At 40.1% G+C, this 27,705-nt stretch overlaps 1 protein-coding gene across 2 annotated transcripts in view; it reads right to left on the reverse strand.

Annotated features, from left to right (window-relative positions):
• akt1 (v-akt murine thymoma viral oncogene homolog 1) overlaps positions 1 to 27,705 on the reverse strand; it is a 60,440-nt gene that overhangs the window by 29,419 nt on the left and 3,316 nt on the right. The window contains exons 1-2 of one of the 2 annotated variants that reach the window (XM_053237432.1): positions 17,859 to 17,878; positions 16,877 to 17,022 (exon numbers count right to left, since the gene is read on the reverse strand). In XM_053237432.1, coding sequence (XP_053093407.1) covers positions 16,877 to 16,922 — 46 coding nt within the window. In that variant the 5' untranslated portion in view covers positions 16,923 to 17,022; positions 17,859 to 17,878. Of the gene's footprint in view, positions 1 to 16,876; positions 17,023 to 17,858; positions 17,879 to 27,705 lie in introns of those variants that run through there. The other variant, XM_026934181.3, reaches the window with a different exon arrangement.

Here is a 27,705-nt window from a genome sequence, read left to right on the forward strand (position 1 = left end):
AGTGGAACGCATTTACGAATGTGATTTTGAACGTCTTTTTCAAATGGATTTTATGAACTTGCTCTGTGGAATACTTGCCTATACACTGATGCCATGATCTGTGATAATTCAGCCAGATCAGAACACTGCACAGAGCCGATGACGCCAGCTAGCAGACTAACACTCAAACCCAAGGCCTTGTTGAAGGGAACAAGCTTCTCTGTGAGTGCACTGCAGCACAGGTGTGAGGAGTGAGAGTATAAACTCTCTCTGCAGGTCTGGGTGTGTGTCTGAGGCTTTGGAAAAGCGGTATGTGTTAAACTATAGAAGGAGGAGGAGGAGGGTCTCTCGCCTGATGTATCTGATTAACCTATTAATCTGTTAATAATTATACTGCTGTCAATCTGAATAAAGCCATTAAGGGCAATATGAATGATATTTCTATCCATTAAATAAAAGAATAATAGCTGTGTAAACCATTGTCTGATTACTTTTGCTATTGGGATCTGCATGTGCTTTTGTGTCATGATACAGTAAAATGGCTCTGTAGGAAAACACGGTTCCTGTTACAGATTTTAATCTCTTTAAAATAACTGTGAAACTGGAGGCAGGATAGGAATTGAAAAGTTCAGCATTTAATATTGGCCAGGCATTCAGCGATAATGATAAAACTTTGATAAAACTTATTTATTGTGCAGTTATTCCCAAACAGGAGCCTTCAATATTGGTAATGTTAGCAAGATTAGTATACCGATGCATCATGTGCGTATTTTATGTTATTTTCAACAACCAAAGTATCTGTGCTCCTGAATATCAGATAAATATCAAATGTTGAGCAACTTTTCTGTGGTCACAAACTCTTCATCTCACTGTCTGTTCAAAAAAATAAAGTTTTTGCCGAGATGGAACATTACCACATTTTCTTTCGTGATACTGAAACCTTGAGTATCAGCTGATAACCTGACATTCGTTTCTTCAAGTCATACTAAGATTTAAAATGTGGGTTATTTAACTGAAGCACATTACAGTTAAACTTTCACACAAAAATCACTTTCTTTGTAAATTTAAAGTATAAATGTAATAAAATCAATCCAAAAAAAAAAAAACACACCACAGTCAAGTCTCTTTATATGTAAACATTTCCAGCTCCAGAATTCAATTACTGTTCAAAATATAATTCCAGTCTTTGCCATTTGTTCCAATATCAGGATCTGATTTCTGATACATTTTCTCCATTATCCAATCCAACATTGTTTTGCTGGTTTCCGTTGCCAGTGCAATAAAACTTTAATAATGCGTCATTTATTAAAGAGATTTATATAACAATTATAAACTGTTTAACAGCCACATTTACTGTACTGAGATTCCCACGACAAGTTTGAAAAGAATTATGAAGGAAAAAAAAAAGTCCCAAAACAGACTGCACTCTATCATGTAAGCTGATTTACAAGCAAATTTACTGCCACTAAATCCCACATAAGCTCTCAGAGTGAAGGCAACACTACTGGCAGCTCGTGTGAACTGCTCTGATGATCGGTGCTGTTGTTCTGCCCACCACATCCGCCTGACCGTCTGCTTGTCTCTTTCACCTTCCCTTTCGCATGAGCCAGCTTCTAATAAAATCACTTCTGTGAAATCGTCCAACCTTCCCCCCACACATACACACATACGCCGCCACCACATCCACCTACATTTCCTTTTTTTCAACAACTCTTCCTCTTTTTCACCCACATCGCTTCCACTTTTTTCACACTCGGCTCCTGTTTCTCGTACAGGAGACAGTAAACAAGGAACGAAGTGTATAGACTGTGAGTGTGTTTTTCCACGTTTGTGTCTCACGATGAGGTCACAATAACAACGTCCACAATGGCGTGTAGAAGAATGAAACGTTACTAAGCATGTGGACATAAAGCTACAAAATCAGGAGGTTTGGGGATTTTTCTTATTATTCAAACACATCTGACATAACAGGCTGTGGAAAATAACACAAAATTAGGCACTGATATGCAGAATCATAGAGTGTTCTGTAGATTAAATCTACAGAGGTGAAAAAAAGCTGAAATTCATTACACTGCCTATAAATTTAAAGGTGCAATCGCCGATTTGTTTTTCTTACTTGTACAAATAATCTGGAAGATACTTTGAACAGGATGAAAAAAAAATGATATATACATATACATACACACACACACACACACACACACACATATATTCACACATTCACAGATCCTGCCCACTAGGCAAGTGAAAGTTTTAAAGAGATGCCCAGTCCCATGCTATGCTTGCTTAGACATCAACATAACTAGGCTAAAAAGCGGAAAATAATTCGATTTAGAAGTATAGTGAAAAGTATGGAGAGCTAATTCTGTGCATTAACACAGACTATGGAAAATAATCATTGTTTTGAATCCATGAGAGAAGCGACTTTTTGTAGCTGCATCCTTTCTCCTCTCTTGATAACGTCTCTGCTGAAGAAGCATCATGTTTGCAACCTCGACAAAAAGGCCAAGCCCTTCACTAGCATGTAAGCCATGAGCTGTGTGCTCTCATTGCATATAAAGACATTATGTGAGTTTAACCTGCAGCTTCACTGTCACTCGATGATGTGTTTAAATGTGAGGTGTCTTGTGTGCTGTGATAGAAATTATATTTATAGCTTTTGTGCTTCACTGTATTTTGCTCAGTTTTGTCACTGTTTCCACATCCTGATTCTCGAAAGATTATCTAGCATCCGTTTAAGTGTATTAATATATCTATTAAAAATAGTTTAGACCACGTCAGACCACGTTATTCAGCAGGTGGTGAGAAGAACGTACATCACGGCATCAAGGTGCTTTGCACCACCCAGAAAGATGTGAACCAACTGGACTGTGTTATGTTCAAATAAACACATCATAACAAGTTTTCTTTCGTGAAGGTAAGTAGGAAGTAGTTTTTTCTCTCTCTGATTGTTTGGACGAGTGTAGAGTTTTAAAAAAAAAAAAAAAACAAACACTGGCGACTGTTATATTAACTTGTCCACCAGGAATCTGTCAGAGATTCCTAACGATGCCACAGCCATTCTCTCTCCTCCCTGTCAATCACAGTGACACTAGCCAATCATAGGCCTGTGAGCTTATTTATGCAGTAGAGTGCAGATAGCACTTTCCTCCAAGTGTTACGCTGCTCTGTGACGTAGCATGAGAAGCACTTTGAAAAGATGTGGAGGTTGGCTTCAAGTGTCATGGAAAAAGCACATGGTGGTAGCTGTAGTGACAGGGGAGAGCTGGAGGATATTAGCAGTTGACCAAATTAGGGAAAAGAGGGGGTTAACAAGAGGGGGTTAACAAGAGGGGGGGGGGGGGGGTGTTTAAAAAAAAGGGTTAAAAGAAGAAAGAAAGAAAGAAAGAAAGAATTAAGAAAAGATAGAAAGAAAGAATGAAGAAAAGACGGAATGAAGGAAATAAAGACAGAAAGAAAGACAGAAAGAAAGAAAGAAAGAAAGAAAAAAGAAAGAAAGAAAGAAATGGATGCAGGGGCTCGTGATTTATCCACTCCTGATCAGCTTTCAGAGAAGTCAATTTTAACTACATCTTTTTTTTTATATTTAATATCAAGTTTACAAAAAAAAAAAAAAAAAAGAAAAAGATATTTGCAGAAACTTTGTAACAGTGACTTCACTGATTAAGACATACAATGCTGTCTCTGAACTTCTATCAACTCCTAAACTACAGCACATCTTTCCAGCACCAGTACACACTCCACACACTAACTCCAAATTCATGTATCTCTTGGTGGACTGCACACACTCCAAACATTTCAGCTGCGAGTCTCACGAGAGACGCTCTACCTCACTTCTACCTACTACCTCACACTCTTACTGATGTCCGTTATCAAACCAAAACCAGCACAAAACAATGTGGCATCTGCTGATCAGAGGTTCACACAAACAGGAAGCAGAGCGTCAGCGGCTCCTGCCAGTAAGTTAAGTCAGAGCGCCGTATTTGGCACGGACACTGTGTTATCTGGAACTGCTGATCAGCTATTGCCTCAGCAGCCAGAATATGACATTATGCTGTTTACTTGCTGTTTACTTGCTCTTTACGTATCAGACAGTTTAGGCGAGTGTGAGGAAAATGCTGTGTTTATGACAGACCCTAAACGTCACTTCATAATAATCTTCATGCAGAGACACGTGTGACTCGGAGGAAAGGTGCGTGCACATGTGTGTGTATACGGCAATAAACTGTACATGCATAGATCTGCTGATTTTACAGCTGTTGTCAGATAGAGATAAATTGGAGATAAATGACTCTGTGTGTGAGAGAGGGTGTGTGTGTGTGTGTGTGTGTGTGTGTGTGTGTGTGTGTGTGTGTAGACCTGTCAGGCCCTGATAGAGTGCTTATACATGCAGAACAGCTGCAGAGCTCAGGGATGCTAAAGTGGAATATAATGAAGAGCAAGATTCTAGCACTCAAAAGAGAATTCATCTCTATCTGACAACTTACTTCTGACACACACACACACACACACACACACACAGACGCACGCACACGCAATTCATCTCTATCTTACAACTGCTGCACTGCCTAAGCAGCAGCAAAAACAGTGTTCGTGGCACCACTATGCTCACACGCGCTTCCTCTCTCTCTCTCTGACATGCAAAACATCATCGATCACATAAAAAAACATCACCTAACATTTTTTTTCCCTCTTTGACAACACAACATCCTCAACGACACCTAAGATTGGCATTTTTTGGCAGACTGCAACACCTAGCCTGAACGTCCAAGTGTGACGCTAAAATGTTGAAGCCATATGAGCCGAGTCAGCGAGATATTAAAACATCATTTGACAGAAATGCTTATACAGCACTCGAAACCCTCTCCCTTCAAACTGGACTGATGGACTGGACAGAAATCCGAGCTGTTCGACTATCAGGTGGTGGAATTTGCTGAGTACAGATGTGTCGCTTCGTAGTTACAGCTGACGCCTCTGGTCTAACGGCAGGAGGAATTAACGTGAAGGCGTTCAGTGTTTCGAGTAACGCTCAGCACTATGAACGTGTCTCCATCACGTATAGAACAGGGGCTCCCAAACACGAGGGAAAAACTCACAATCTCCTCTTTTGTTTCATTCAATTATTTTAATATGAGAAATATTAAAAGATAGATTTTGTGAGCTAATATTTTTTAAATGATCTAGTAGTCATATTCACATTCATACTATTACAAGTAGTGTTTGAATTTTAAAAACCTCTCACATGACCTTCGAAGTTCTGTTTTGCGTATCTGAATTTTCTAGATTAGTAAATACTTTTGAAGGTCAGAGTTTTTGATTTGAGACGCAGCCCGTAACAACAATCATGACGACAGCGGAAAGTTTTGAGAGACACAGAGCTTGGCAGTGTGTTTAACATCACTAAACATTTTACAGACTCGGCTCTGACATGCCGTCTAGTCAATTTCGCTCTTAGATCTTACGGATGTACCTAAGATAAGCAGTGAGCATGTGAATAATGATGTCGCTTGTGATTCCGCTGCTACCGGGCATGGATATTCCAACACCACCGCAACACTTCACACTAGACTGGTAAGTGAGTGCTAGGTTATAAATCTGGAATTTTAAAAATAACGTAGGATGGTCAAGGCTCAGGGTTGTTTGCCCAAAAAGTCTGGGAATCCCAGCGATACAAGACAAATAGGTCAAACGTCAGCTTCTCTAGTGCTGTAAACGTGAAACATACTGCTTCAGCATTTCCGCAGTCACTAGAAATGGCAAAGAGAGCAGACTCAAGTTTATTGTTCAAACCCTCCAATAATAAATGTGTAACCTTTAATCTTAAGACCCCCAGTTCACCTCCGAGATTCAGAGAGAGCAAACTTCCTCGCAGGTTTCTTTTCACTAGGCTTTTTTTTTTTTACTTGTCTCTGTCTGTAGGTGGTACGAGGACAGGCTTCGCTTTTACAGAACAACGGCAAAATGCTCACTGAATCATGAAACATGTTCTACGTGCAACAAGACCGAATGAAAAAAGGATAAAGAGAAGGTGAGAGGTTAACATAGGACATGAAAGAGAGTGAGAAGCATGTGAAACTGAAAGCGGGGGCTAAGTGAACCCAGTGGAGACAGAGCCGGAGACAGAGACAGACAAAGAGAGAAAGAGAGAGACACACAGAAAGAGAGACAGAGACAGCAGCAGAGAAAAAAACAGACATACACAGAAAGTGACAGAGATAGAGCAAGAGATAGACAGATGGACAGAGACACAGACAGAGACACAGACACAGAAACAGAAAGACAGCGGTGACAGACAGACAGACAGATACAGAGAGGAAGACACGGAACTAAAGACACAGAGAGAAATATGGGGGGGGGGCAGAGAGATAGACAGACAGACAGACACACAGGCAGAGAGATACAGAGAGAGGCAGAGAGGAAGACACAGAACTAAAGACAGAGAAATACGGGGGGGTGGGGGGGGGTGGGGGGGGCAGAGAGAGAGAGAGAGAGAGAGAGAGAGACCCTTCAGTGTACTACCCATGGCCAAAGGGGAGAACTTCCTGAGAGAGCAGCCGCTGCATTCTGTCCTCTTCCATTCATCTCCCAGGATAAGGAAAGCGAACAGGAGGCTATGGTGACTGTGTGTGTGTGTGTGTGTGTGTGGGAGAGAGAGAGTGTATGTGTGATGTGTGTGAGTGTATGTGAGAGAAGGAGGGCCAAGAAAAGGAGTGAGAGTGTGATGAGGGAAAGGGGAAAGAGAGGCAGGCAGGCAGTAAGGTGGAGGATTAAGGGAATTAAACTCTTAAAAACTGGGAATGGGGTGCTTTTGTTGTCTTTTTCCTGGGTCACCCCCTCCTCCCTCTCTCTCTCTCTCTCTCCCTCTCTCTCCCTCTCTCTCAGCACTGGCATCCTGCAGCTGTGCCAGCCACCACTGCGCCCAGCATCTCAATGAGTCTCCCACCAGCGGAACCCCATCCACGCCGTCCCCCATCGCGTCTATGGTCTGGACGAGCCACACACGCATGCCACGCTCAGCCTCCGCCTCCGTCTCTCTCTCTCTCTGCTCTGTCCCTCCTTTCTTCCCCTCTTTTGTTGGCCTCCTTTTTCTTTCTCCCCTGCAGCTGGATGGGACGGAGCTTTTGGCAGTCACCCCTTTTTTTCCTCTCTCTCCCTTTTTCTGCCACTGCCACTGGGGTGGGCGCTGCCACCGCTACAGGAAAGGAAAAAAAATGGGGGGAAGGAGGATGAAGAGAGGACTCGGCCCCTGTTTCTCACGCTCGTAAGAAAGCCCTCGCTTCTTCTCGTCAGCCAGAGGCACCTGCTGATTACCATAGAGACGCTGTGTGAAGGCCCGGCCCTCCTCCATCATCTCCCCCTCCGGTTTAAATTCTGTTTCAAATCCCCCCCCTCTTCTTTTTCCTTTCGGTAAACAAGCGCTCGGTGGATTAGTTAAATGGGCTGCTGCACAGGAAACAAATAAACAAACAGGGGGGAGAAAACGGAATTCCGTCGTCTTAAAGGCCTTCATTACAAATCTGTGGGACACTACTAGAGGACAGACCACTGCTTTTTTTTTTTTTTTTTGCTTTTTTTTTTTTTTTTTTTTTTTTTTTTAATAGCACAAAACTAGACAAATTATTTAAAGAAAACATCTAATCGACTTTTGGTGTTTCACATCCTCAATTCATTTTAAAGAATGTGTAATTAATTCTTGGGGTTTCACTTCCACATTTCTATATTCTTATATACTCCTGTATATTCTTATTTATGTTTTCCTTATACCTGTGATCAAAAAAATAATGCTCTGCTAAACTCGAAATGCAGTAAACTATAAAGCCACAGTAATGCTGCAATGCTGAAGGATGAAAACTATTAGTGTACATTAGCACTTTTACAAATTCTCATCAGTCAGGATATTATGTCGACTTCGATCAAAACTGAATATTTCCAGTATTGCTACAGTATGTTTAGACCTTCATGTGTATTAATGTTATTAGACTTCCAAACTTTTATACAGATGTCACTGAAAATCTCTTAAATGACTTTAACTATAAAACACTGCCTAGACTGGAAATACTACACTTTTTTAAAACAAATTCTAAACACATTCTATCAGCCAAAGAACAAAAAACAAACCACACCTAATTAACAAACCTCTACTCCAAACTAGAAATGATTCCCGAAAAACTCAAAGTAGTCAGCTTGATAATGCGGCATGGTAACTGCAGGAGCTGATCTCCAACATGGCTGAGACACCTGACTCCATATTCACTGTTAATAGCAGAGCACCTAAGATAGTCAGAAGAAAGCAGCAGAAAGCTGCAGTGCTCTGGCCAGCTGCTGAAGAATGCAGAGCTGATGATGGATGTGTGGGATGGATGAGTGCAATGCCAATCGGAAGCTGCCTACGCACACCACTCTGGGAAGACAGCAGGGACTCTGGACTGGCAGAGGGAGAATGCAGAAAAGAGAGAGAGAGAGAGAGAGAGAGAGAGAGAGAGAAAGAGAAAGGGGGGGGCAGAACGAATGTTTATATGAAGTATGGGACAGCAGAGACTTCAAACTGGCAGAGAGAGGAGGGGGAGAGAAAGATTTCTAGCACTTCTCCACCAAACAGCGCTGAGCGGCACAGAAATCCGAACCCGCGATTATCCGGATCCTGGTTGAGCACATTTGTCTTTTTCCCATGAAACAAGAAGGAGGAGGACATGGAGGTTATCACTGCAGACAACAGCACTTGGAAATAAAAACAAAATAAGAAGGCCATGTTGTCAGACAAATGGCAGACGGATGCCCAGACACAGCCTAGGGTGCCAATACTTTAGCAAAACCAGAGAGATGTTTGAATTCAAACATTTCTCTGGTTTCACTAAAGTGACATTAACATCTGATAATGTTTGAATTCAAACATTATCAGATGTTAAAAAGGCACTTGTTTTCTGTGGCTGAATCTCAAATGACATCACTACGCATCTCACTATGCACTTGCTAGAGTATATAGCACCATTACGTTATACTTTATATAGGGAGCAAACAAAGTGAACAGGAAGCCATTTGAGATTCAGCCTAACTGGCTGGATGTTTCTTTTTCATGGAGAAGAAGTGTACAATCAAGTTAATACAGTGATGAGAGAATGTTACTGTGAGTAAATAAGCAAAAGTGAACGTAAAAGATTGAATTTGATGATTCACTACACCATTACTGAAGATTAACGGTAACGAAACATAGGATCACGGTGGATTTGCTGCACCGTAACACACCGTCGAAGACAAAGTAGAAAGATAATAATGGCAGAGAGAAGAGGGGGAAAGCGTTGTAGAAAGCACGAAACAAAGAAGGTGTATAGACAGCACAAGGAATCTGCGAGAGCTCACAGACACTGACAAGGAGGAGAGGAATAGATGGGAAAGCAAGCGCATATTTATAAAAAAAAAAAAAAAAAAAAAAAAAACCAAAGCACAAAGAGTCAGCAAGGACCACAACCTGGCAGAGAGAAAGGGGGGAAAAAAAGTGAGTGAAAGTGGAGTAAGAGTGTAGCAGATGAGTAATAGAGGCTCATACAGGCGCAGAACAGAAGTAAGAGAAATCAGAAGAGAACAGAAATCTTGTCGGGGGGCGAAATAATGAAGGGGGGGAACATTAGCGACAAAAAGGAAACACGGAGAAAAATGACTTATCCTTGCAGCGCAGTAGCAGAGCAGGAGGCTTTGGCACAGAAAAGTAAGCACACAGCAGGCTGACTGCGACAGAGGTGGGCCTTGCTGGTGCGCGCACACACACACACACACTCCCCCTCCCAACAGCTACACCCTGGCAATTTACATCTCTCCAGCACATTTAGCAAGAGCCCGTCTGCTCTCACTCAAGGCCCTGCTGGCCTCCAGACAGCAGACAGAGTGCTCTCATCACAGGGAGCCTGACACCGTCCTCAGAGGAAATGTTCCGATTTTGCTCCATTCACTTGGGGGGGGGGGGGTGCTGGGTATACAAACCCAGTCAGCACTTTTTGACTGCGGCTGCTACTTTTCTCTGATCACATGCAACTATGACAAAGGTGCATAATCATCATCATCATCATCATCATCGTCACGTCAACAGTGTAAGAAAACTGTTCGAAGACGTTACAGATAGAACAGAAAGCGTGTGTGCTATGTGAGAGATTAAACAGTGACGGACAGACACTTTCCATGTAGTCTAGAGAGCATCGTTTAATAGACAGGATGTGGGTTTGCTGATGAATGGGCAGGGAGGAAGAACAACAAACAAAAAAAAAAAAAAAAAAAAAAAAGAGAAGGGGGGGCCTGGCCTGGCTGTGAAGTTGGCAGCTGCTTAGAACCGTGTCGCTATGGGACGGTGCTAATCATGTGGTTAAAAGCACAGAGAATGTGAATGAAAGAGAGAAACAGAAAGCAAGAGGAAGGAAACAGAAGAGAGTTTTATATAATCAGTAGTAAACAAGGAATGCAAGAGGTGATCTTAATTTATAAAAAAAAAAAAAAAAAAAAAAAAAAAAAAAAAACTGAAGCACACACATGCACAACTCTGTTTAATTTATACCACTGGGGCTTCCACAGTATAATGCACAGGTGTGCTTTAATCATATGACCACCATGGAGCTAGTAAGCCCACGTGCGCAAGCCTGGACTTGCATTTGACCAACATAATACACATCAAACACAACTAGAGGCTTACAAAGACTGCAATTTTCCTCTCACATGTTTTTTTTTTTTGGCCAGCTAGCTTGTCCGCTGAGCCAGTTTCATAAACTATGTCACATTAATCATGACCTCAAAGAAGAGAGGCAGTGGGACGGTACTGGTTTCAGTGGCATTTTTTTTCTTTCTCACTCAAACTAGCCTCAAGCCCCTTAACTTTCACAAGAGGTTACAAACGAGCAGAGACGTAAAACTTAAAAAAAAAAAAAAAAAAAAAAAGCTCCACACCACACTGCTGCTTGTGGCGTGGCACTCCGCTCCATATCTGCTGGCATCACTCAGGCGTGTGGGTGACGTCAATGATCAACCAAAACACAGAGGAACTGGGAGAACCTCTGTTCTCATTCAAAACTATAACGAGGACTGAAGCCGAGTCCAAGCCAAAACTTCCAGAAACTTCCCCAGGCTAAGCATCATCATTCATCACCTGGTGAATGAATACAGTAAATGTCAGCAGTGGCCTCAGCATGCAAGAGGAGCTTGAAAGTAGCACGGCATGAACCTAAATGGCTCTTAGTTTAAGAGCTTCCTGTGGGACTTGATATAATTTCCTCCAGGCACATGGCCTTGTTATTCATTAAGTTTATTTTAACTATGGTTGGCCACTAAACATAAGCAGGTCTTCTCTTCAACATGGAAGTGCGACTAATTCTTCTGGTTTCAGCATGCTACTAAAATGGTACATTTATGTTTATTTATGTGGAACACCCGTTTATCTAAAGCAACTCAGAGGTGGAGCAAAATACAGCACAAGCACGTAATTAAACATGAGAGGGTTAAGGGTCTCGTCAGGAACCCAGTGGTGGTCCTGGGATTTGCACCTCGTTGTCACAACCAGTGGATAAAACATCTGCTAACAGTAGTATGAGTAAAGCGGAGAAAAAAAAAATGTGTAAACAAAAAAAAAAAAAAAAAAAAAAAAAGTCCAGCATGAGAAACACAGCATAAAACGCACTGACAGTATATAAGCTGTGTTGCCTGTTGGTTTTGGCTTGACGTATGAACGATGGTGGTGTGGTGGCGCAGCACATAGAGTTGTCATCTCACAGCTCCAGGGTCCTGAATTCAATCCTGAGCTTGGCTTACTGTCCGTGTGGAATTTCACATGTTCTTCCCATGTCTGCTTGGGTCTCCTCTGGGTTCTCTGGTTTTCTCAAAAACATGCCAGTAAGAGGATTGGTCTAGATTTGAATGAAGTGCAAATGTGCGTGTGCATGGTGCCCTATGCTAAACTGGTGTCCCATCCAGGGTCAATTCTCACCTCACGCCCGGTGTTCCTGGGATAAATTCTGATTCATACAACCCTTACAATGATCTAGATCTTAGAATTGATGATGCAGGACTGATGGCAGTTGTGGCCAAACCACGTCACATGGCTAGCCTATTTCTACAAAGCATGAATGGTCTTTATGACACAGACATTCTTCACTCGATGTGAAGACACAGCTGTTCCCTTTCTTTTACACACAGCTGCCTTGAGGTAATACCACATGGAAGGTCACAAGTTAAACCCAGAAACCAGTGACCTTTCTGCAACACATTCCTAACATAAATCCACCAATGACGCTCATGTTTATTAAGGTGAAACCCAAGGACAAAAGGTATGTTTTTTCTCAAAATGGTTTTCAGATGGTTTGAAAAGCAGATTTCGTATCCAGGCTATTAGTTTTCATTCATAGTTGTCCGGTGGATAAGTAGCTCCCAGCTGAAACATTAAGTCAATGACTTTGTCGAGGCCGCAAGATCAGATAAGGACTATAGCTACAGAGTAATTCCTTCCATGGAATTCATACACTCAGTATGTATTAATGCATTTAACGAGCTAACTAGCTCACCATACATTATTACATTACATTAGCTACTGGTTTTCAGCTACAAAAATGGGACTGGGCAAGCAAACAGGAGCTTACACCTGTCCAGTGGGCTAGAAAATCAATTTATGATTTGTAAACAACTAATGACAAAAAATATTTAAATCACATACTTTCTTTTATCAGCATAACAGCTGATCCAACTCAAGCAAATAAAAATATATGCTCCCCCCCAATACTTGCCCATTTTGTTTGTTATTTCATTTAAGAATTGACCGTGCCATGATCATCAGCATGCATGAAGGATGAACGAGAGTGGCACGGATGTTCTGAGCTGAAGAAATTACGAAGTTGTTTATTATGTTCAAAACCAGGTAAATGAAATTCTGCAAAAGCAGAGACTGCAAATGTGTGTCAAATGTGTTACAAGCTTTTCAGAAAAGTGTTTTGTTGTTTACGAGTAGGGACCAAAGTGACCATGGAGAAACAATGTCAAGCTAAAATGGCCTCCTGCACAGTGGGAGGTTGAAGCAAAGAGGACTTGACAGTGATATGACACTAAGTCAGACTTGCTGCGAGGCCTTTTGCTCTAGCTGATAGAAACGCTTGCCCTCCGATCAAATCAAAGAGACACTCGGTGTCATCTCACTGCGCACAGCTGCTGGCTTCATAAAAGTACAATGCTCAATAAGGACTGGATGGAAAGAGAGGAGCAGAGAGAGAGAAGTGTGTTGTGAGTTCTGACAGGATCAGTGTAGGATTGTGTGTGGTCATTTCAAAAACTGCTGAATTATGAAGACTGGAAAACGACCAGGTGACGTTTTTTTCAACCTGCAACTGTCCAGTTTCCGCGAACTGTGCCCACTGTAGCCTAAAACTTCAGTTCTTGGCTGACAGGAGTGGAACCTGATGTGGTCTTCTACTGTTGTAGCCTGTCTGTCTCACGGTTCGATGATGTTGTGCATTCTGAGATGCTTTTCTGCTCACCCCAGCTGTAAAGAGTGGTTATTACCGTAACCTTTCTATTAGCTCAAACCAGACTGAACATTCTCCTATGACCTTTCTCATTAACAGGGCTTTTCCATCCACAGAACCGCTACTTATTAGATGTTTTTTTGACTTCCGCACCATTCTGTGTAAATTCTAGACACTGTTGTGTGGGCAAAACCCAGGAGATCAGCAGTTTCTAAAATAATCAAACCAGCCCGTCTGGCACCAACAACCACTCACTGAAAACATTAAAGCTGAAAATATATTTCAGTTTCACCACGCACACATGCACGCACACAGCTTCTACATGAGCGGCGTTGTTCACATACTTGTTTGTGTGTCTTATGTATGTCTGTAGCATTAAAAACAGAATCCACTAGATGCACGTCAGAGCCAAACACCCCATCCCTCTGTACATCGAACTGTAAAGTTTAGCGATTTCATGCACAGCAACGCCTGACATGCCCCGTTTCTCTTTAAAACTTTCTGCTATCGGTATGACTGCTGTCATGATCTGTGAGACTGGTACTCAAAACAGACCTTTCAGTAGGTTTAAGTGGTTTTTGAAATTCAAACACTAACTGTGACAGGAAAATCTTAGTGTTAGTACTAATAACAGACTAGAATAGTACATAAGTATGCAATTTGAGACACAACGCTGGTTTGTTTATTGGTTGCGGACACAGTGACACATGGTGCTGTACAGTCTCCACTATTTACGCTGATACTGCACCAAATACCGCAGGATACGTGCGACAGCCATCGTGTATATGCATAGTTAACAGCAAGCATAAATCAGCTTTAAGAAGCTCGTGACCTGTATCTATTCTAGTTTTTGCATAGTGCTTGTGTACAGGTCCTAATAAAGTGTAACATCGAGCAGTATATAAAACCTAATTGTGGTCTCCCTCGACAGTTTTGCGTCTGCCTCGAGAGCCTGCCAAGTGTTCAGTCAATAAGCTAAACAAGTGTACAAGCTCACATCCTGTAAGTCGTCCAGCTAATCAGAGCAAGTAAGAATGTGAACAGATCTACTGACTAGCAGCAACTCAGCAGCCGTTTTCTCCCTAATGACTTGCTACTTCCTGCTCGGCTTAATCTGCTGTCACCCCAGATCTTCCTTTTTACTTTAACAACACAGCAAAAGCAGTCTCTAATAGTAGTCATTTCTTCAAAGCATTGTTTCATGGCCTCGGGTTTATGTAGAAGAGTGCCTCGCTGCCATATGCGAGCTCTGGAGGAGCTGAGAATAATGAGAACATGGTCTATGTGCAGTTTTAAAATAAGCTGCTAGTGATACAACAAGCATCTTGGGAGTTTGATATCATCACAAGCAATGGATATAGACTAGAATCAGTTTAAAATGAAACGGAGTGCTGTAATTGGCTAAATGGTAAGAATAGAACACTGCGGTTTTGTTCGTTCGTTAGGTTTCCTGATTAAAAATAAAAAAACACATAAAATAAAATGTACCATACACATTATTCAGCACAACACAGCTGGTAAGGTTAGCTGGCCATTTATAGAAAGCTACAAAGAGCATGACACATGACGCTAGCAAAATAACCATCACTTCCCTGGAAACTGCCAGTTTCCAGATCGCATTTATTAATTAGACCAATTTTCACTTAACCAATGGATTCAAGTGTTTATGTGGGAAAGTCGGTTTACCTTAATTAAAAGGTGTATTATTTATTGCACAGACTGTAAGTGTGTTGTATGTAAAGGTGTGTGTGTGTGTGTGTGTGTGTGAGAGATAGGAAGGCCTACAGAGCTGCTCTACTCTCTGACTGCACTCTCACACATCAGCTGTGCTCGCTTCCTCTCTCCTTTTGAGCAGAATTAAACGCTACACCTCTGACTCATGTTATCAAAGTCAATCGATTAGCGGATGAGGTAAACAGAAACTGCTTGTTGCACTGAAACCAAAGGAAATGCTCAGCGGTTGTGCACTTAGTGAGACTGATTTACTGAAGCAAACCAACAATGCAACCATCCATTGTGCCTTGATCATGTTGCTACAATTTTATATGTACTACTTTTTTTTAAATTTTTTTTTTTTAAATACAGTTCTCTGCTCACCATGCTACCACAAATACCAAAATCTGGCTGTACACATGAAAGTATGAAGAATGAAGCTGAAGATGGCTAAACTCTGAACTTTCTTTGCATCACCCTGTTCAGACTTGTGATGGGATCACCAAAGACTGCTGTTGAGACCAAGCGGACAGTTGAGATGGATAACCAGTATTTTCATGCGTCTCGAATGCTTCTTCAGTGATCACATATGTTCATCAGTAGCCTGATTGCCAAATCTGCCACCTACGAAAATCTTAACGCTCCTAAAAGTAGCACCTACCTAGGCAGATTTAGAAGGAACTAAAATCGGGGCTTGTCCTAATTTTCAGACACCGTTCATATTAAGAGTAATTCAGGGATTTTAGAGCTAAAACTAATGCTAACTAACTGGCATTGCGCAACATACAGATCAGCAACATTTTCTCAATTCTATACAGATTAGTTATGATGCAGTAAAGCGACAAATTCAAATGAGTGGCTCAGTCGATCTCCTTGGACCGATCCTAAGGCGTAGGTTGTCCGGACACACTCTATTCTCACTGTGGAGTGAAATGGAATAAAAGCTGTGGTCTCATATTTCCCTGAACTTAACTCCACTGTAAAATACACTTTCAACACTCATAGCACAGCCTTTAACTTGCCGTGAGCGTGTACACCAGGAGACAGTGTCACATGAACCAAGCCAGACTTTACAGAAAAGAGAAGCCGAGAAAGAGCTGTCAGAAATGACGGCGCGTTCCATAGTTCACAGTATAAAAATAAACAGAAGATAGAACAGGGGTAACTTTGTTCTGGGAGGAAAGAAACTGCTTGACTGAAGCGTTTGACTCATCTGTAAAAAGCAATATCAAGCGGTTCATGTACTAAAGCACTTCAATTTCACTACAATGACAGCATGAAGGATGCTTTAGAATTTTTTTTTTTAAATTGCTATGGATTACATCACCTACACTGGGAGTCTGTTAGAAGAAAAACGAAAATAAATTACACAATCCTGCAGGCTGATTAATTCGGCCATTATAATGACAGCTACAGCAGGTATAAAGCCTCAAACTACATGCAACAATATCACAATTGTAGTCTTCTCTAAATTAACCGATAATAATGTAAATGTCCTCATATGAACGTGTGTGTGTGTGAGGCAAACATGAAATGCAGGAAAAAGAAAACCTGTCCCAAACTTGCTCTTGCTGATCTGCCAGTATGCTTACCCATAAACCTTCTCTCTCTACTATGACGCAAATACGTACGTTACATACTCGCAAGGAACCAAGAGCACCCCGGGAAGAGTTTGTGGAGGAAAAAAGCGGCGTGCACACCTCGTTTGTGGAGCCATCCCTCCTTCACGATCACCACGTCCGTCATACTGGACAGAGGAAGACAGTCAGCGTCTCAGAGGGAGAGCAGCAGCTCCAAAGCCCACAATCTCCTTCACTTGGGCAAGGAGCCTCTTCTCAAAGGTTACCTGTATGAGCACAGATCAGAATACATATTAGCCTCAATGCTCAAACAACATCTAATTAAAACACACACACACACAACACATTAAGAGTGTGAAATAAATTTTTTGCTGTATGAGAAATCCATGCGTTTAAATGCGTACGTTTAAAGAACATTAGTAAATTCTCTTCACACCACTGGCTTCATTTCGCGCAACATAAGCGGCAGGGTGGTGTGATGCGGCCTTACTGCTACACCCCGAAGCGTTTTATTCCTTTTATTTATTCTTACACCACAGCAATTTCAAAAAAAGGATTACACTTCGTACTTTTATCCATTTATAGTTGTATTTAATGCTGCAAAACATCGGCCAGACAAATTGGTTCCTGTAATCACTCATAATATATCAGCTATAAACTGCAGTTCCTTTCTCAGGCTCTCTTGAAGATAAAAAGGCAAAAAAAAAAGCAGCTTGTCATTAGAGATACAGGAAAGTCCTCTGTCCTGAAGACCTTCCCTGTGAATGGTAATCTATTAGAATGAGTGCATTAATATAAATTACAGCTGGAACTACTGTCAGAGGCATGCTGTTAAAGAAAATGAATCAACACATCCTGATCAATCAGATTCCAGCATTCAACAGTGTCACGGTATAAGACTTCTAAACTCTAAACTCTCGCTACTACTTTCACCAAAAATATATTTTTAAAACATGTATTACTGAAGAATCACGAGATTGTGTTTGAGAAATATAATTAGACAAAAATCGCACCATATTTCCAGGACTAATTAAACAATAGCTCTCCGTTGTGGACTCAGACAGCACCATATATTTTAAAATGGCTTTTAAAAAAAACTTACATATTCCACAGTTTCCAGTTTCACAGCTTTAACAGAAATCAGTGGCACAAAGTTCACCTCTGGATTCTGGGAACAGGAAGCACGTATATAAAGAAAGTCTAGAGCTTGTCATGGTTTGTGTACAGCACTGTTGTGTATGTGGACAAATCATTGTTATGACAGTTCCCGTTCTACCGAGAAAAAAAAAAACTGTCTGTTCTTTTAAATGTACTTGTAGGCCTTATTTTGCTCGTTTGGTAAAGAAAGGTGTGTTTGTTGTGCATTGTGAACTAGCCACATCCTAAATTTTTACACATATAAACAAATAATAGTCATAAACAGCACCATAAACCATCCGTGTTGTGTATACACGGCTCCTCACAACGTGCTCTAGAGCATAGAACGTAGAAACAGAAATCCCCAAACAGAGCTTATCAATCTAAGTAGCCAGTTACAATTAAATTCGTGTGTAATTCAAAGTAGCTCAGAGTATCATTTGGCCACCAAATGCAACCTCGCACTGAATTATCAGGTATTCTAAATAGGAAGTGCGATTTCCTGAGTTATTAAGAAAAGATATGAACGCTCCCCCAACCTAATGTTATGACGTTGTCAAAGCATTGATCATCATATCGATGAAGGCTTGTATGGTCATTGCTGAAGTGCATAATATAATCCATATATATATATTTCATGATGTCAGATTAAATTTTTTTTAATCCGATTTACCTATTAATTTTTGTTATTAGAATTTAATGTTCATAATTAACTCATTGGCTCTTAATTTCAGAAGCCAATAAATATTTCATGAAATAAACAACAAGCCTTAAAAATCTCAGTGTTCGCTCAGGGCACAGTCTAAGACTAAAATATTAAAAAAGTCGATGCACTTGGTTACAGCATGATCTCAGTGGAGAATTACTGCACCATAATTTCTGCACCTGTTTCCCAGTGGGGAAATGGTTCAATTTGCTCCATAATTTGATCATTTGTTAATTTCTAGGCATAACCAACTACCAGGAACTGCTCAATTACCATCCAATTTATCTTCATCTAATGCTGGAACGTTAAAGTGTGCAGGGATGGAAAAAAAAACAAAAAAACAAACAAAAAAAACACTAGTCCAGGACTAGTGACTGTAGCCTCAGATTTCTGTTTGACGTGTTGTGTGTTCTGTTGTGAGCTTTTCTGCTCACCACGGTTGTAAAGAGTGGTTATTTGATTTCCCGTAGCCTTCCTGTCAACTCGAACCAGTCTGGCCATTCTCCTCCGATCTCTCTCTTCAGCAGGGCATTTCCGCCGGCAGAACTGACACGCACGGGCTGTTGTTTGTTTTTTGCACCATTCTGTGTAAACTCTAGACAATGTTATGCTTGGAAAAAATGAGAGATCACACCTTTCCTCATTCTGCTGCTTGATATGAACATTAACAGAAACTCTTGACCTGTATCTGTAGGGTTTTATGCACTGTCCTGCTGCTGCATGATTGGCTGATTTACATTTTAAAATACCTTTTTTTTTAGTAATTATAATCACACCACTATGCACATAGAGTACATAAAGTAACAGTCTAGTGCAATCTTATTAAAACTTGAGTGCAAAATCTTTATTATGATTATGATCTATTATTAACAGCACTGAAAAGGGAAATGGTACACTGCCAAGCCCTGCTTCACTCTGTTCAGTGCTGATAGGCATATGTTCTTGGCAGCTGGTAATTTTGTAGTGTGGTTAAATAGAGCCATACTCCAAAACACAGCTTCCTTAGCTGATGAAGGAAGAGGACTTCGCTGGCTGACACAAGCGAAAACAGTAATGTGTTGAGTGGCTGCTCCCTCACAGGAAACCATTAGTCTGGAATGGACAGCAGCTACAATATGCTGATCTTCTACTCGTGGGACCCGAAACCCAAATTTCTATCATGTAAGAATGTGGAGGAACCGTTAAAACTCTAAGGCACTTTGGTCACTGTGGAAAAGGTTCAATGGTGACTGAACAGGAAATTTAGTATGAGTAGGCACACTAAGCATTCACACCACCAACCCACAACTTCAACTTTCATACACTGAATACAAACAATCAGCCACTTCCACATAGGTCTCTCCTGCTCAGTGGGACTACATGCCATGCAGCTTTCTGATCACCCAGACTGTCTGAAAAGGAAACCCTTCCTCATGACAAAGCAGTTTTATCAGACTTCATATGAATGACACTGTTTAAAAAAAAAAAAAGAAAGGCTAAACCTTTTAATTTAAAATTAAATAGAGCAATAAACCTACTTATCTTTCCAAACAAGACTTAATTTAAAAGTATAAAATATTTACAGACTTGCTACCTAACAGTAGTATTCATTAGGGTTCTGACACAAAGGTTAGTATTTTTAAATCTCAGAAATAAAGAATCGAAAATTACAGCATGATTTTTCACCAACAATGTCATTCATTCATTTTTTATTTATTTTTTTTATAACAGCAGCTCATAATTTTAATCAACACCTTCTGACCAAAATCTCAACAGCACCATGACATAAACATCCATATTCTAGCACAACTGACTGCCTGTAATCAGTATTTACGTGTGTTTGCCTGAATGACTGCATATATGAGAGGACAACATGGTGCCATTTAAATTTTCGCCGGATTTACAAACGTTTCGGAAACGCTGATTTACTTCCTACATGCATGTGTATGTTGAAGAATGCCAATCACCAGTAAATTACTGAGCATGTAGTGATGCCCACAAAACTCCAATTAATCAATCAGGGTAAAGCCTGAAAAACAGAAGTGGGAATTATTTTGACTCACTACAATGCCAATAAAAATACTTAATAATATCTACTATTATTATTAATAAGTGTGCGCTAAATCTTCAGTCAGCATACGGCTATGCACAGACAGAGCAGCCCGCCTTCCATTGATACAGCGCCATTTCTTTTATCATAATTGAATGATTAGTTTTATTTGTCATAATTCATGGGTTTATGTTGGCTTGCTTTTTTATATTCATTAATTATTACTAATAATATTAAATGCCTGGTTTTCACACAATGTTCTGGATGGTACTCTTGGTCCCTGTTCTAGAGAACTAGCATGAGCATTTCTGCAAGTCACTCTGCATTAAGTGCAACTGCTAAATGCTGTAAACGTAATAAAAATAAACAATTTAAACGCAACAGTATATTCCATACATAAAAGTGCAGCAATCCATGCAAATCATATGATTTGAAGTCGAGGTCTAAATTAGTTAATCTTGTTATACCTAAATTAACACACGCTTGGGAGGAGCAGGAGTGGGATATGAACACTTTTCTGAATTTACGGGATTTTCACGAATACCAAATTCACGCATAAATCCACTCGTATCCAGCTTGATAAATGAGACACATTGTGTGGATTTGAAGCCTTTTTTGGTCGAGCTGAAAGTTGCCATGTTTGACTCTGCGCAGTAGAGAGCGTAGAGCCTGAGCATGAGCAGTAGATACGGTCCACACATGTAGGCTGTGGACATGCCCCTGCTTCAAGCCAGCAGCGTGCGCGTTGAGAGCTGTTACCTGAAGAAGTGTAACTTAAGATGCTGCATCGAACATTACCTAAAAGTGGGAAATACAGCATTATTAATTAATTAATATATAAGATACTAAAATGTAGATGTATAATTTATGCAAGTATTTGAATTTTACTGTCGGGTAAAGATTTTAGAGCTTTGAGTCTTGACTGACTGACCTGCTGTTTGCTACCTAGCTAAGATTGGAGGGCCTCAGAGACATTTTGGCTTCACGTTTAAACCATTACATTGTTCTGTATGGGATATTCACCCACATTCCATACAGTCACTGGTTTGCCTAAACGGCTTTATAAACAGCTCTCACAGATGCTCAAGTTGCTTTCATTTTTGACAAACATTTCCAACGTCGACGGCATTCAAACACTGCTGACAAAGGTTTTTAAGTGGGGGGGTGGCGGGGTAGTGGTGGCTGAATGGTTAAGGCTCTGGGTTACTGACCAGAACGTTAGGGGTTCAAGCCCCAGCACTGTCAAGCTGCTGCTGTTAACCACATCTGCTCCAGGGGCACCGTATCATGGCTGACCCTGCGCTCTGACCCCAGCTACCTAGCAAGTTAGAATATGTGAAAAACTGCATTTGGCTTTTCATTCATACTCATACTCTGCACAATGACAATAAAGTTGAATCTAATACATTATACACATATATATATATAAAATCACACACACACACACACACACACAAACAACGTGTAACTTATGAATGGACTGCGCAATCATACATATTGTCTACATCCTTATTCTGCATTCATGTCAGGTCATTTTTTCTGCACATCTCACTGTCCTTAATCTGCAGCTCCACTTTGTTCATAAAATGTCTACACAATGATGATGATGATGATGATGATGTTTAGCCCATTGAGTCAAGAGTTTTTAAATAATCCTACAGTGAAAGCCACTGACCTGAAGCCTCTGGCTAATGTTAGAAGTCCGCTGATGTAACGTTTACCTGTTAGATTGCTAACTTCTGTGCTAATGACTCAGCGAAAGAAGGGATGGGTATAACCAACGTCACGAAACTGTCAGTATGGCACTGCCCTTGGAAAATTAATTTTCAAATAAAATTACCTGAAAGTAGACATGTTGACACGCCGTGGTATTGTCTGAACAAAAACAATCGTTCATGCCTTTTCCCACAGGCCTCATTTTAATATAACACTAAAGCTAGGCATCATACAAACATTTTTAATATTTTATGATCTGTTCCTTGGGACACTGGAGGTAAAAAAAACAAAAAAAAAAAACAATGCAGGATAAATTAGATACAACATAAGTTTTTTCACATTCTCCTTGCAGAAGGATGGCAGAATTGTTGGCACCCTGAAGGCAGAATTCAACAGGAAAGAAGCATCAATGGGGATGTAAAGTGTGTAATCTCTGTTCTGCTGTTTGTAATATTTAGTGCCATTTATTGACGTATAATGTTTACTTATAATAGAAGTGTCCTAGAGATTGATTGGTGATTCCCCGTCTTCTAACACACCATGAGCCCATCAAGGCCTGTGTGTTAAATGAGGTTGTGCAGTGCCATGGCCCACCATCACCGGATTGCGACAGCTTGGGCTTGTAATATTCATTTTACCAACAAGACGTTCACATTAGCGTACACTCAACTTCATTTGAAGGAGCTGTGTGGACACTTCATTCGCACTTGCTGCACAGATTCTTCACAGTGATAACAGCAGCCTCCTCGAAAAAACATGCACTCAGCTTCATTATTTTTATCCAGTTTCATTTTTTAAGCTAAGCGCTTGAGATAACACTGTTTTATCACACCTTTTATTTGGGAACTTGCCGATTCTGTTCGACACACATATCTCAACAGCCTGTGTGTTCTGCTAGCTTGTTTTACGCACCGTACATAAATGTGCACGTAAATGTAGTGTGAACTCTGTAAGCAAGTATTTAAATTAAATCTCACACGTGCACTTTCTATACACCGTACACTTGAATTAAAATCATAACCATGCCCTCGACTGCACTGCATTTTATATTGCTTTCATGAGGATTTAGCAGAATACTGGTGCAGAATATTGACTGCCAAAAAAAAAACTACAATAAAAAAAAAAAAAAAAAACCTAGTTCAAATCACTTTTAATCAGACTGTACAACACAGAAACTTCAGTAAAAGTGTAGCTAGTTTCTTTCTCTTATGAAAATATTCTCTTTCTAGTAGGTTTAGGAGGTAAATGATAAATCTGAAACAGTCTTTTTTATGTTAGAATCATGAACTTTTAGCATAAATGTAATGTTTCGGATTTATCATTATCCATCAACAGTAATGTTCTCTTGTTACTGATACTTAGTTAAATTTTCTGTTTCTTACACTCCCCATAATTATTTTATTCTTTAAAATCCCCCATCTTAACATATTTGAGCCCAAATATGTTAAGATGCTTTGCTATTCATGAATAACGCTCTTTACTTGGTGTTGTAAAATATACTTAGCGCATACACGTGAGGTTCAACCGCAGATAAGGGGTGACTCCTGTTTTTGTTGCAATTTAGCATCGTCGGCAAATTTCCACTCTACATTCTCTCTAACTTCACTTCAGTGAAAGTATTGCCACACTGGCTTTGTTTGGGTGTGCCTATCACCACCTTCAGCTCGCTATTTCCTCAAAAGCACCATACACACTAACATAATGCAGGCAACATGAAACTGCTTAGAAGGAGTGTATTTATTGTGTCAAAGGAAAAGTGGTTACTTTAGTAATGAATTAGTCAACTGAAAAGTCTCGCCACTAGTCACCACTCCATGGCTACTGAGTGGAAACGGACACACGCAGGATACAGACACGGATACGGACAGTCGTGGATTCAGATTTGTACCTCTAACAGTTAAAAAAATAAATAAATAAATAATTACAAGATTGCAAAAAATGATCTTCGATATACTGCTGTGAACAACCAAGTCAGCTTGGTTGACATCATCCATCTCTAAATACAACCATTGCATTCCTTGCATTCCAAGTTATTACAAGTTATTACACAAGTTATTACAAAAATACTTCAAGCGAAGACACATCTGCATGGAACAACACTATAGCACCCTGCCTCTAGTCTCTGGAATTATCATAAACAAATACAGGTAACCAAATGCAGGCGGAAAATATATCTGCATAATTTAAAAATTAAAATTTAAAATGATCTACAGCTAGCTAGAAATCATATTTATTTATCATCCATGCGCTGTTGGAAAACTAAACACTTAGCTATGACGCTATTAATTAGATACTGAACAGGCTGGAAAATGTGATTGCTTGATTCCCATTTCTTGTTCATTGCACTGGGCAATTTTCACGATTAATTCGAATTTATGTTTTAATGCGATTTTCAAAATGTTCTAATCAAGATTGTACATATGCATATGTATAGGCAAATTTAAATTTCAATTAAAACATCCATAAATGTTATTTAAAAGTGTAAACCAATATGAAGGAAAAACACAGCCTTCTTAACCTGATAAACGCCTCCTACAGCCTGCGCTACTCCCGAACACCACACGCTTAGAATTTAAATAAACGCTAAGATAAACAGGCAGCACTTTGCTGAGTACTGAGCTCATAGCAAAGACAGGTTCAAATATCACTTCAGAGATACGGACTATATCTACATATACGAAATATAAAGCTGCATTACATCCTAAGCAGTAATTCACCAGTCGAAATTATGTCATGTTCGACCTCGGCACGTTCGACATTTGACGCCCTCACGCTCGTATTTTGTTAGCAACAAGCTAGACAGCTAACTCAGATGAGCGATGAATATTTTCTTTCTCAAACAGCAAACTGTATAGTTAGTGTTTTAGATTTAACAAACGAATATGTCTGTATGCTGATTAATCTAAAGTTAATATTTGTATACACAGCATAACTCATTTAAAGGTAAGAAGATTTGTTTATTTCTGATGCCGTGCACAGCCATGATGATTTGACATCATTCTGTAAACGGGGGAGGAACTCAGACTTGAGAAGAATACCCCAAGTTGAGTTCTCAGTTGCGGCTGCATTTCATGTCACGAAAGACATGGTCCTCATTTACTTTGTCGAGAAAGAAGGGTTCACTGAGGAGCGCAAAAATAGTAACAGTGCTATCTATAGCAAATAGTGCAATTTTTTTTTTTTTTTTTTTTAAATATCCTTTCTTTAAACATTCTTTATTTAAAAGAAAAAACATTGTTTGCACTATTTGCTACAGATGGTGTTTTTATAATTTTTGCACATCTACATTTTACAAGTCCATTCTAATAAATAAAAAACTTTGAAAAGTTGATTTACAATTGCATTATCTAAGAACAACAAAAAAAAATTGTTTAAGTGCAATTGAGAATCATTCATAAAGTTCAAAAAAATTCGAGATATATATATATACATATATATATATATATATATATATATATATATATATATATATATATATATATATATATATTTTTTTTTTTTTTGCAATATTGTCCAGCCTTGCTTGTTAGAATGAAAAAGAAGTTATTTTCTTTCAAAGCACAAGTTTGGGATACACCCGCAGCTTCTCTACTAACAGGCTAAAGTTTTATATATATATAAAGGAAAAGTAAAGTAAAACCAGAGAAGTGCTCTGAGTAAGGTAGTTTATACAGAGAACCCAGCGTTTAGCTGAGAGAAATGGACAGAAAAGGAAAGAGAAAGTATGTAACAGCAGTGTATGATGGGCCTGAAACCCAAACACTGTGCTACCGTTAAACACAGCAGCCTCTGCATTACCAACAGCTAAATGCCTGCATAGCTGGCAGCTGGCCAGCAGCAACTGAATGAACTCAATACCCTGACTCGGGGTCACATGGTCTACGGCAGCTTTGAGGCCTCCACCCACTCACACACACTCACACACGCTCGCTCTCTTGCTCTCGCTCTCTCTCTCTCTCTCTCCAATCATTCATCATTCCAGCTCGGCCTGCGCGAGTCGGCCCCATTCAATGTAAATCAGTGCCTCATGGCTCAGACTTAACCACGTCCTGGTGGAACAGTTTTTTTTTTTCTTTTCTTTTTTACACTACCACTACAACGTGGAAGAACTTTTAAGGCAAAAATGAGTCATCACAACTGCAAAGTGCTGAAGCAGCGACAGACGCTTCATATCAGGGGAAACACTGGAGTAATAATAGCACTACCACTACAGTGTATTAATGGAAAAATCCACTCTGGAACAAACTTTGTATATGGAGCTTTAGAAGTACGTGATCTTTACTAGCGTCCAGAATTATTCTGTAATGAAATGATTCTCACTTTTTTTTTTTTTAAGCTTAAACTTTTCATCAGCATGGTCTATGTTCACATTGGTTAAGTTTCCCCACAATGCCTTTCAACTACTGATACTTGTACCAGTGGGATTTAGCTCTCGCTTCATCTCTGCTTACAGAGAGCGATGCAGCAGCGCTTTAGTCCTTTAGTCTGTCCAGCGCTCTCACCTCTGCTCTAACAGATCAGCTTTCAGAGCTTCTAATTCATGCTAATACCACCATCAGTGCTTGTCATCTTGTCTGTGTCGAAACTCATATGGCTGCACTGCTGTCTGGTACTCTAAAATAGACTTCTCATTAATATGATATTGACCATTGCTGGAGAACAGCGAGTTAGAAAAGAAGCTCTTGCTCTTTGTTTTTTTTAGGAGCCAGCAGTGAAATGTGGCAGGGCAGTGGTAGCCCAGTGGTTAAGATGTTGGACTACTGATCGGATCAATCCCCAGCATAACCAAACTGCCACCGCTGGGCCCTTGAGCAAGGCCCTTAACCCTCAGCTGCTCAGTTGTATAAATGAGATAAATGTAAGTCGCTCTGGATAAGGGCGTCTGCCAAAATGCCATAAATGTAAATGTAAATGTCTCACAGGTTCTCACAGGTACAAAGAAATTACAGCAACTCCCAATGAATTGTCTTTAAAATCACTATGCACATCACAAATATTTCAAAAATGTTTAGTGGGTTTCAGGGTGGCGACTTCCTCCAAGGTATGGCTTACACACTTACTCAAATGTGAATCAAGTGCACCACTTTATGGAAACCATAAAAGCTGTTTGGAGTAAGACTGGATTAGGTCATACTAGTCGCTGGTTCCTCAGCTTGGTATCAGCCACCACATGGAAAGGTGAATCATGCTCTGCCATTACAACATAATTATCCAGTTTGGGGGAGGAGATGCATAGTCTGTAGTGAAATGACCAAAAAACCATCACAAACATCAACAGAAACACAGAATTCCTGCACTGCAAAGTTGAGTGTATAAACAATGGGCAGCAAGGGCGAGTAGGGAGTTCCCAAAAATAAAATA

This window comes from Pangasianodon hypophthalmus, chromosome 10, assembly GCF_027358585.1.
Source record: "Pangasianodon hypophthalmus isolate fPanHyp1 chromosome 10, fPanHyp1.pri, whole genome shotgun sequence".
In the NCBI taxonomy this organism is placed as follows: Eukaryota; Metazoa; Chordata; class Actinopteri; order Siluriformes; family Pangasiidae; genus Pangasianodon; species Pangasianodon hypophthalmus.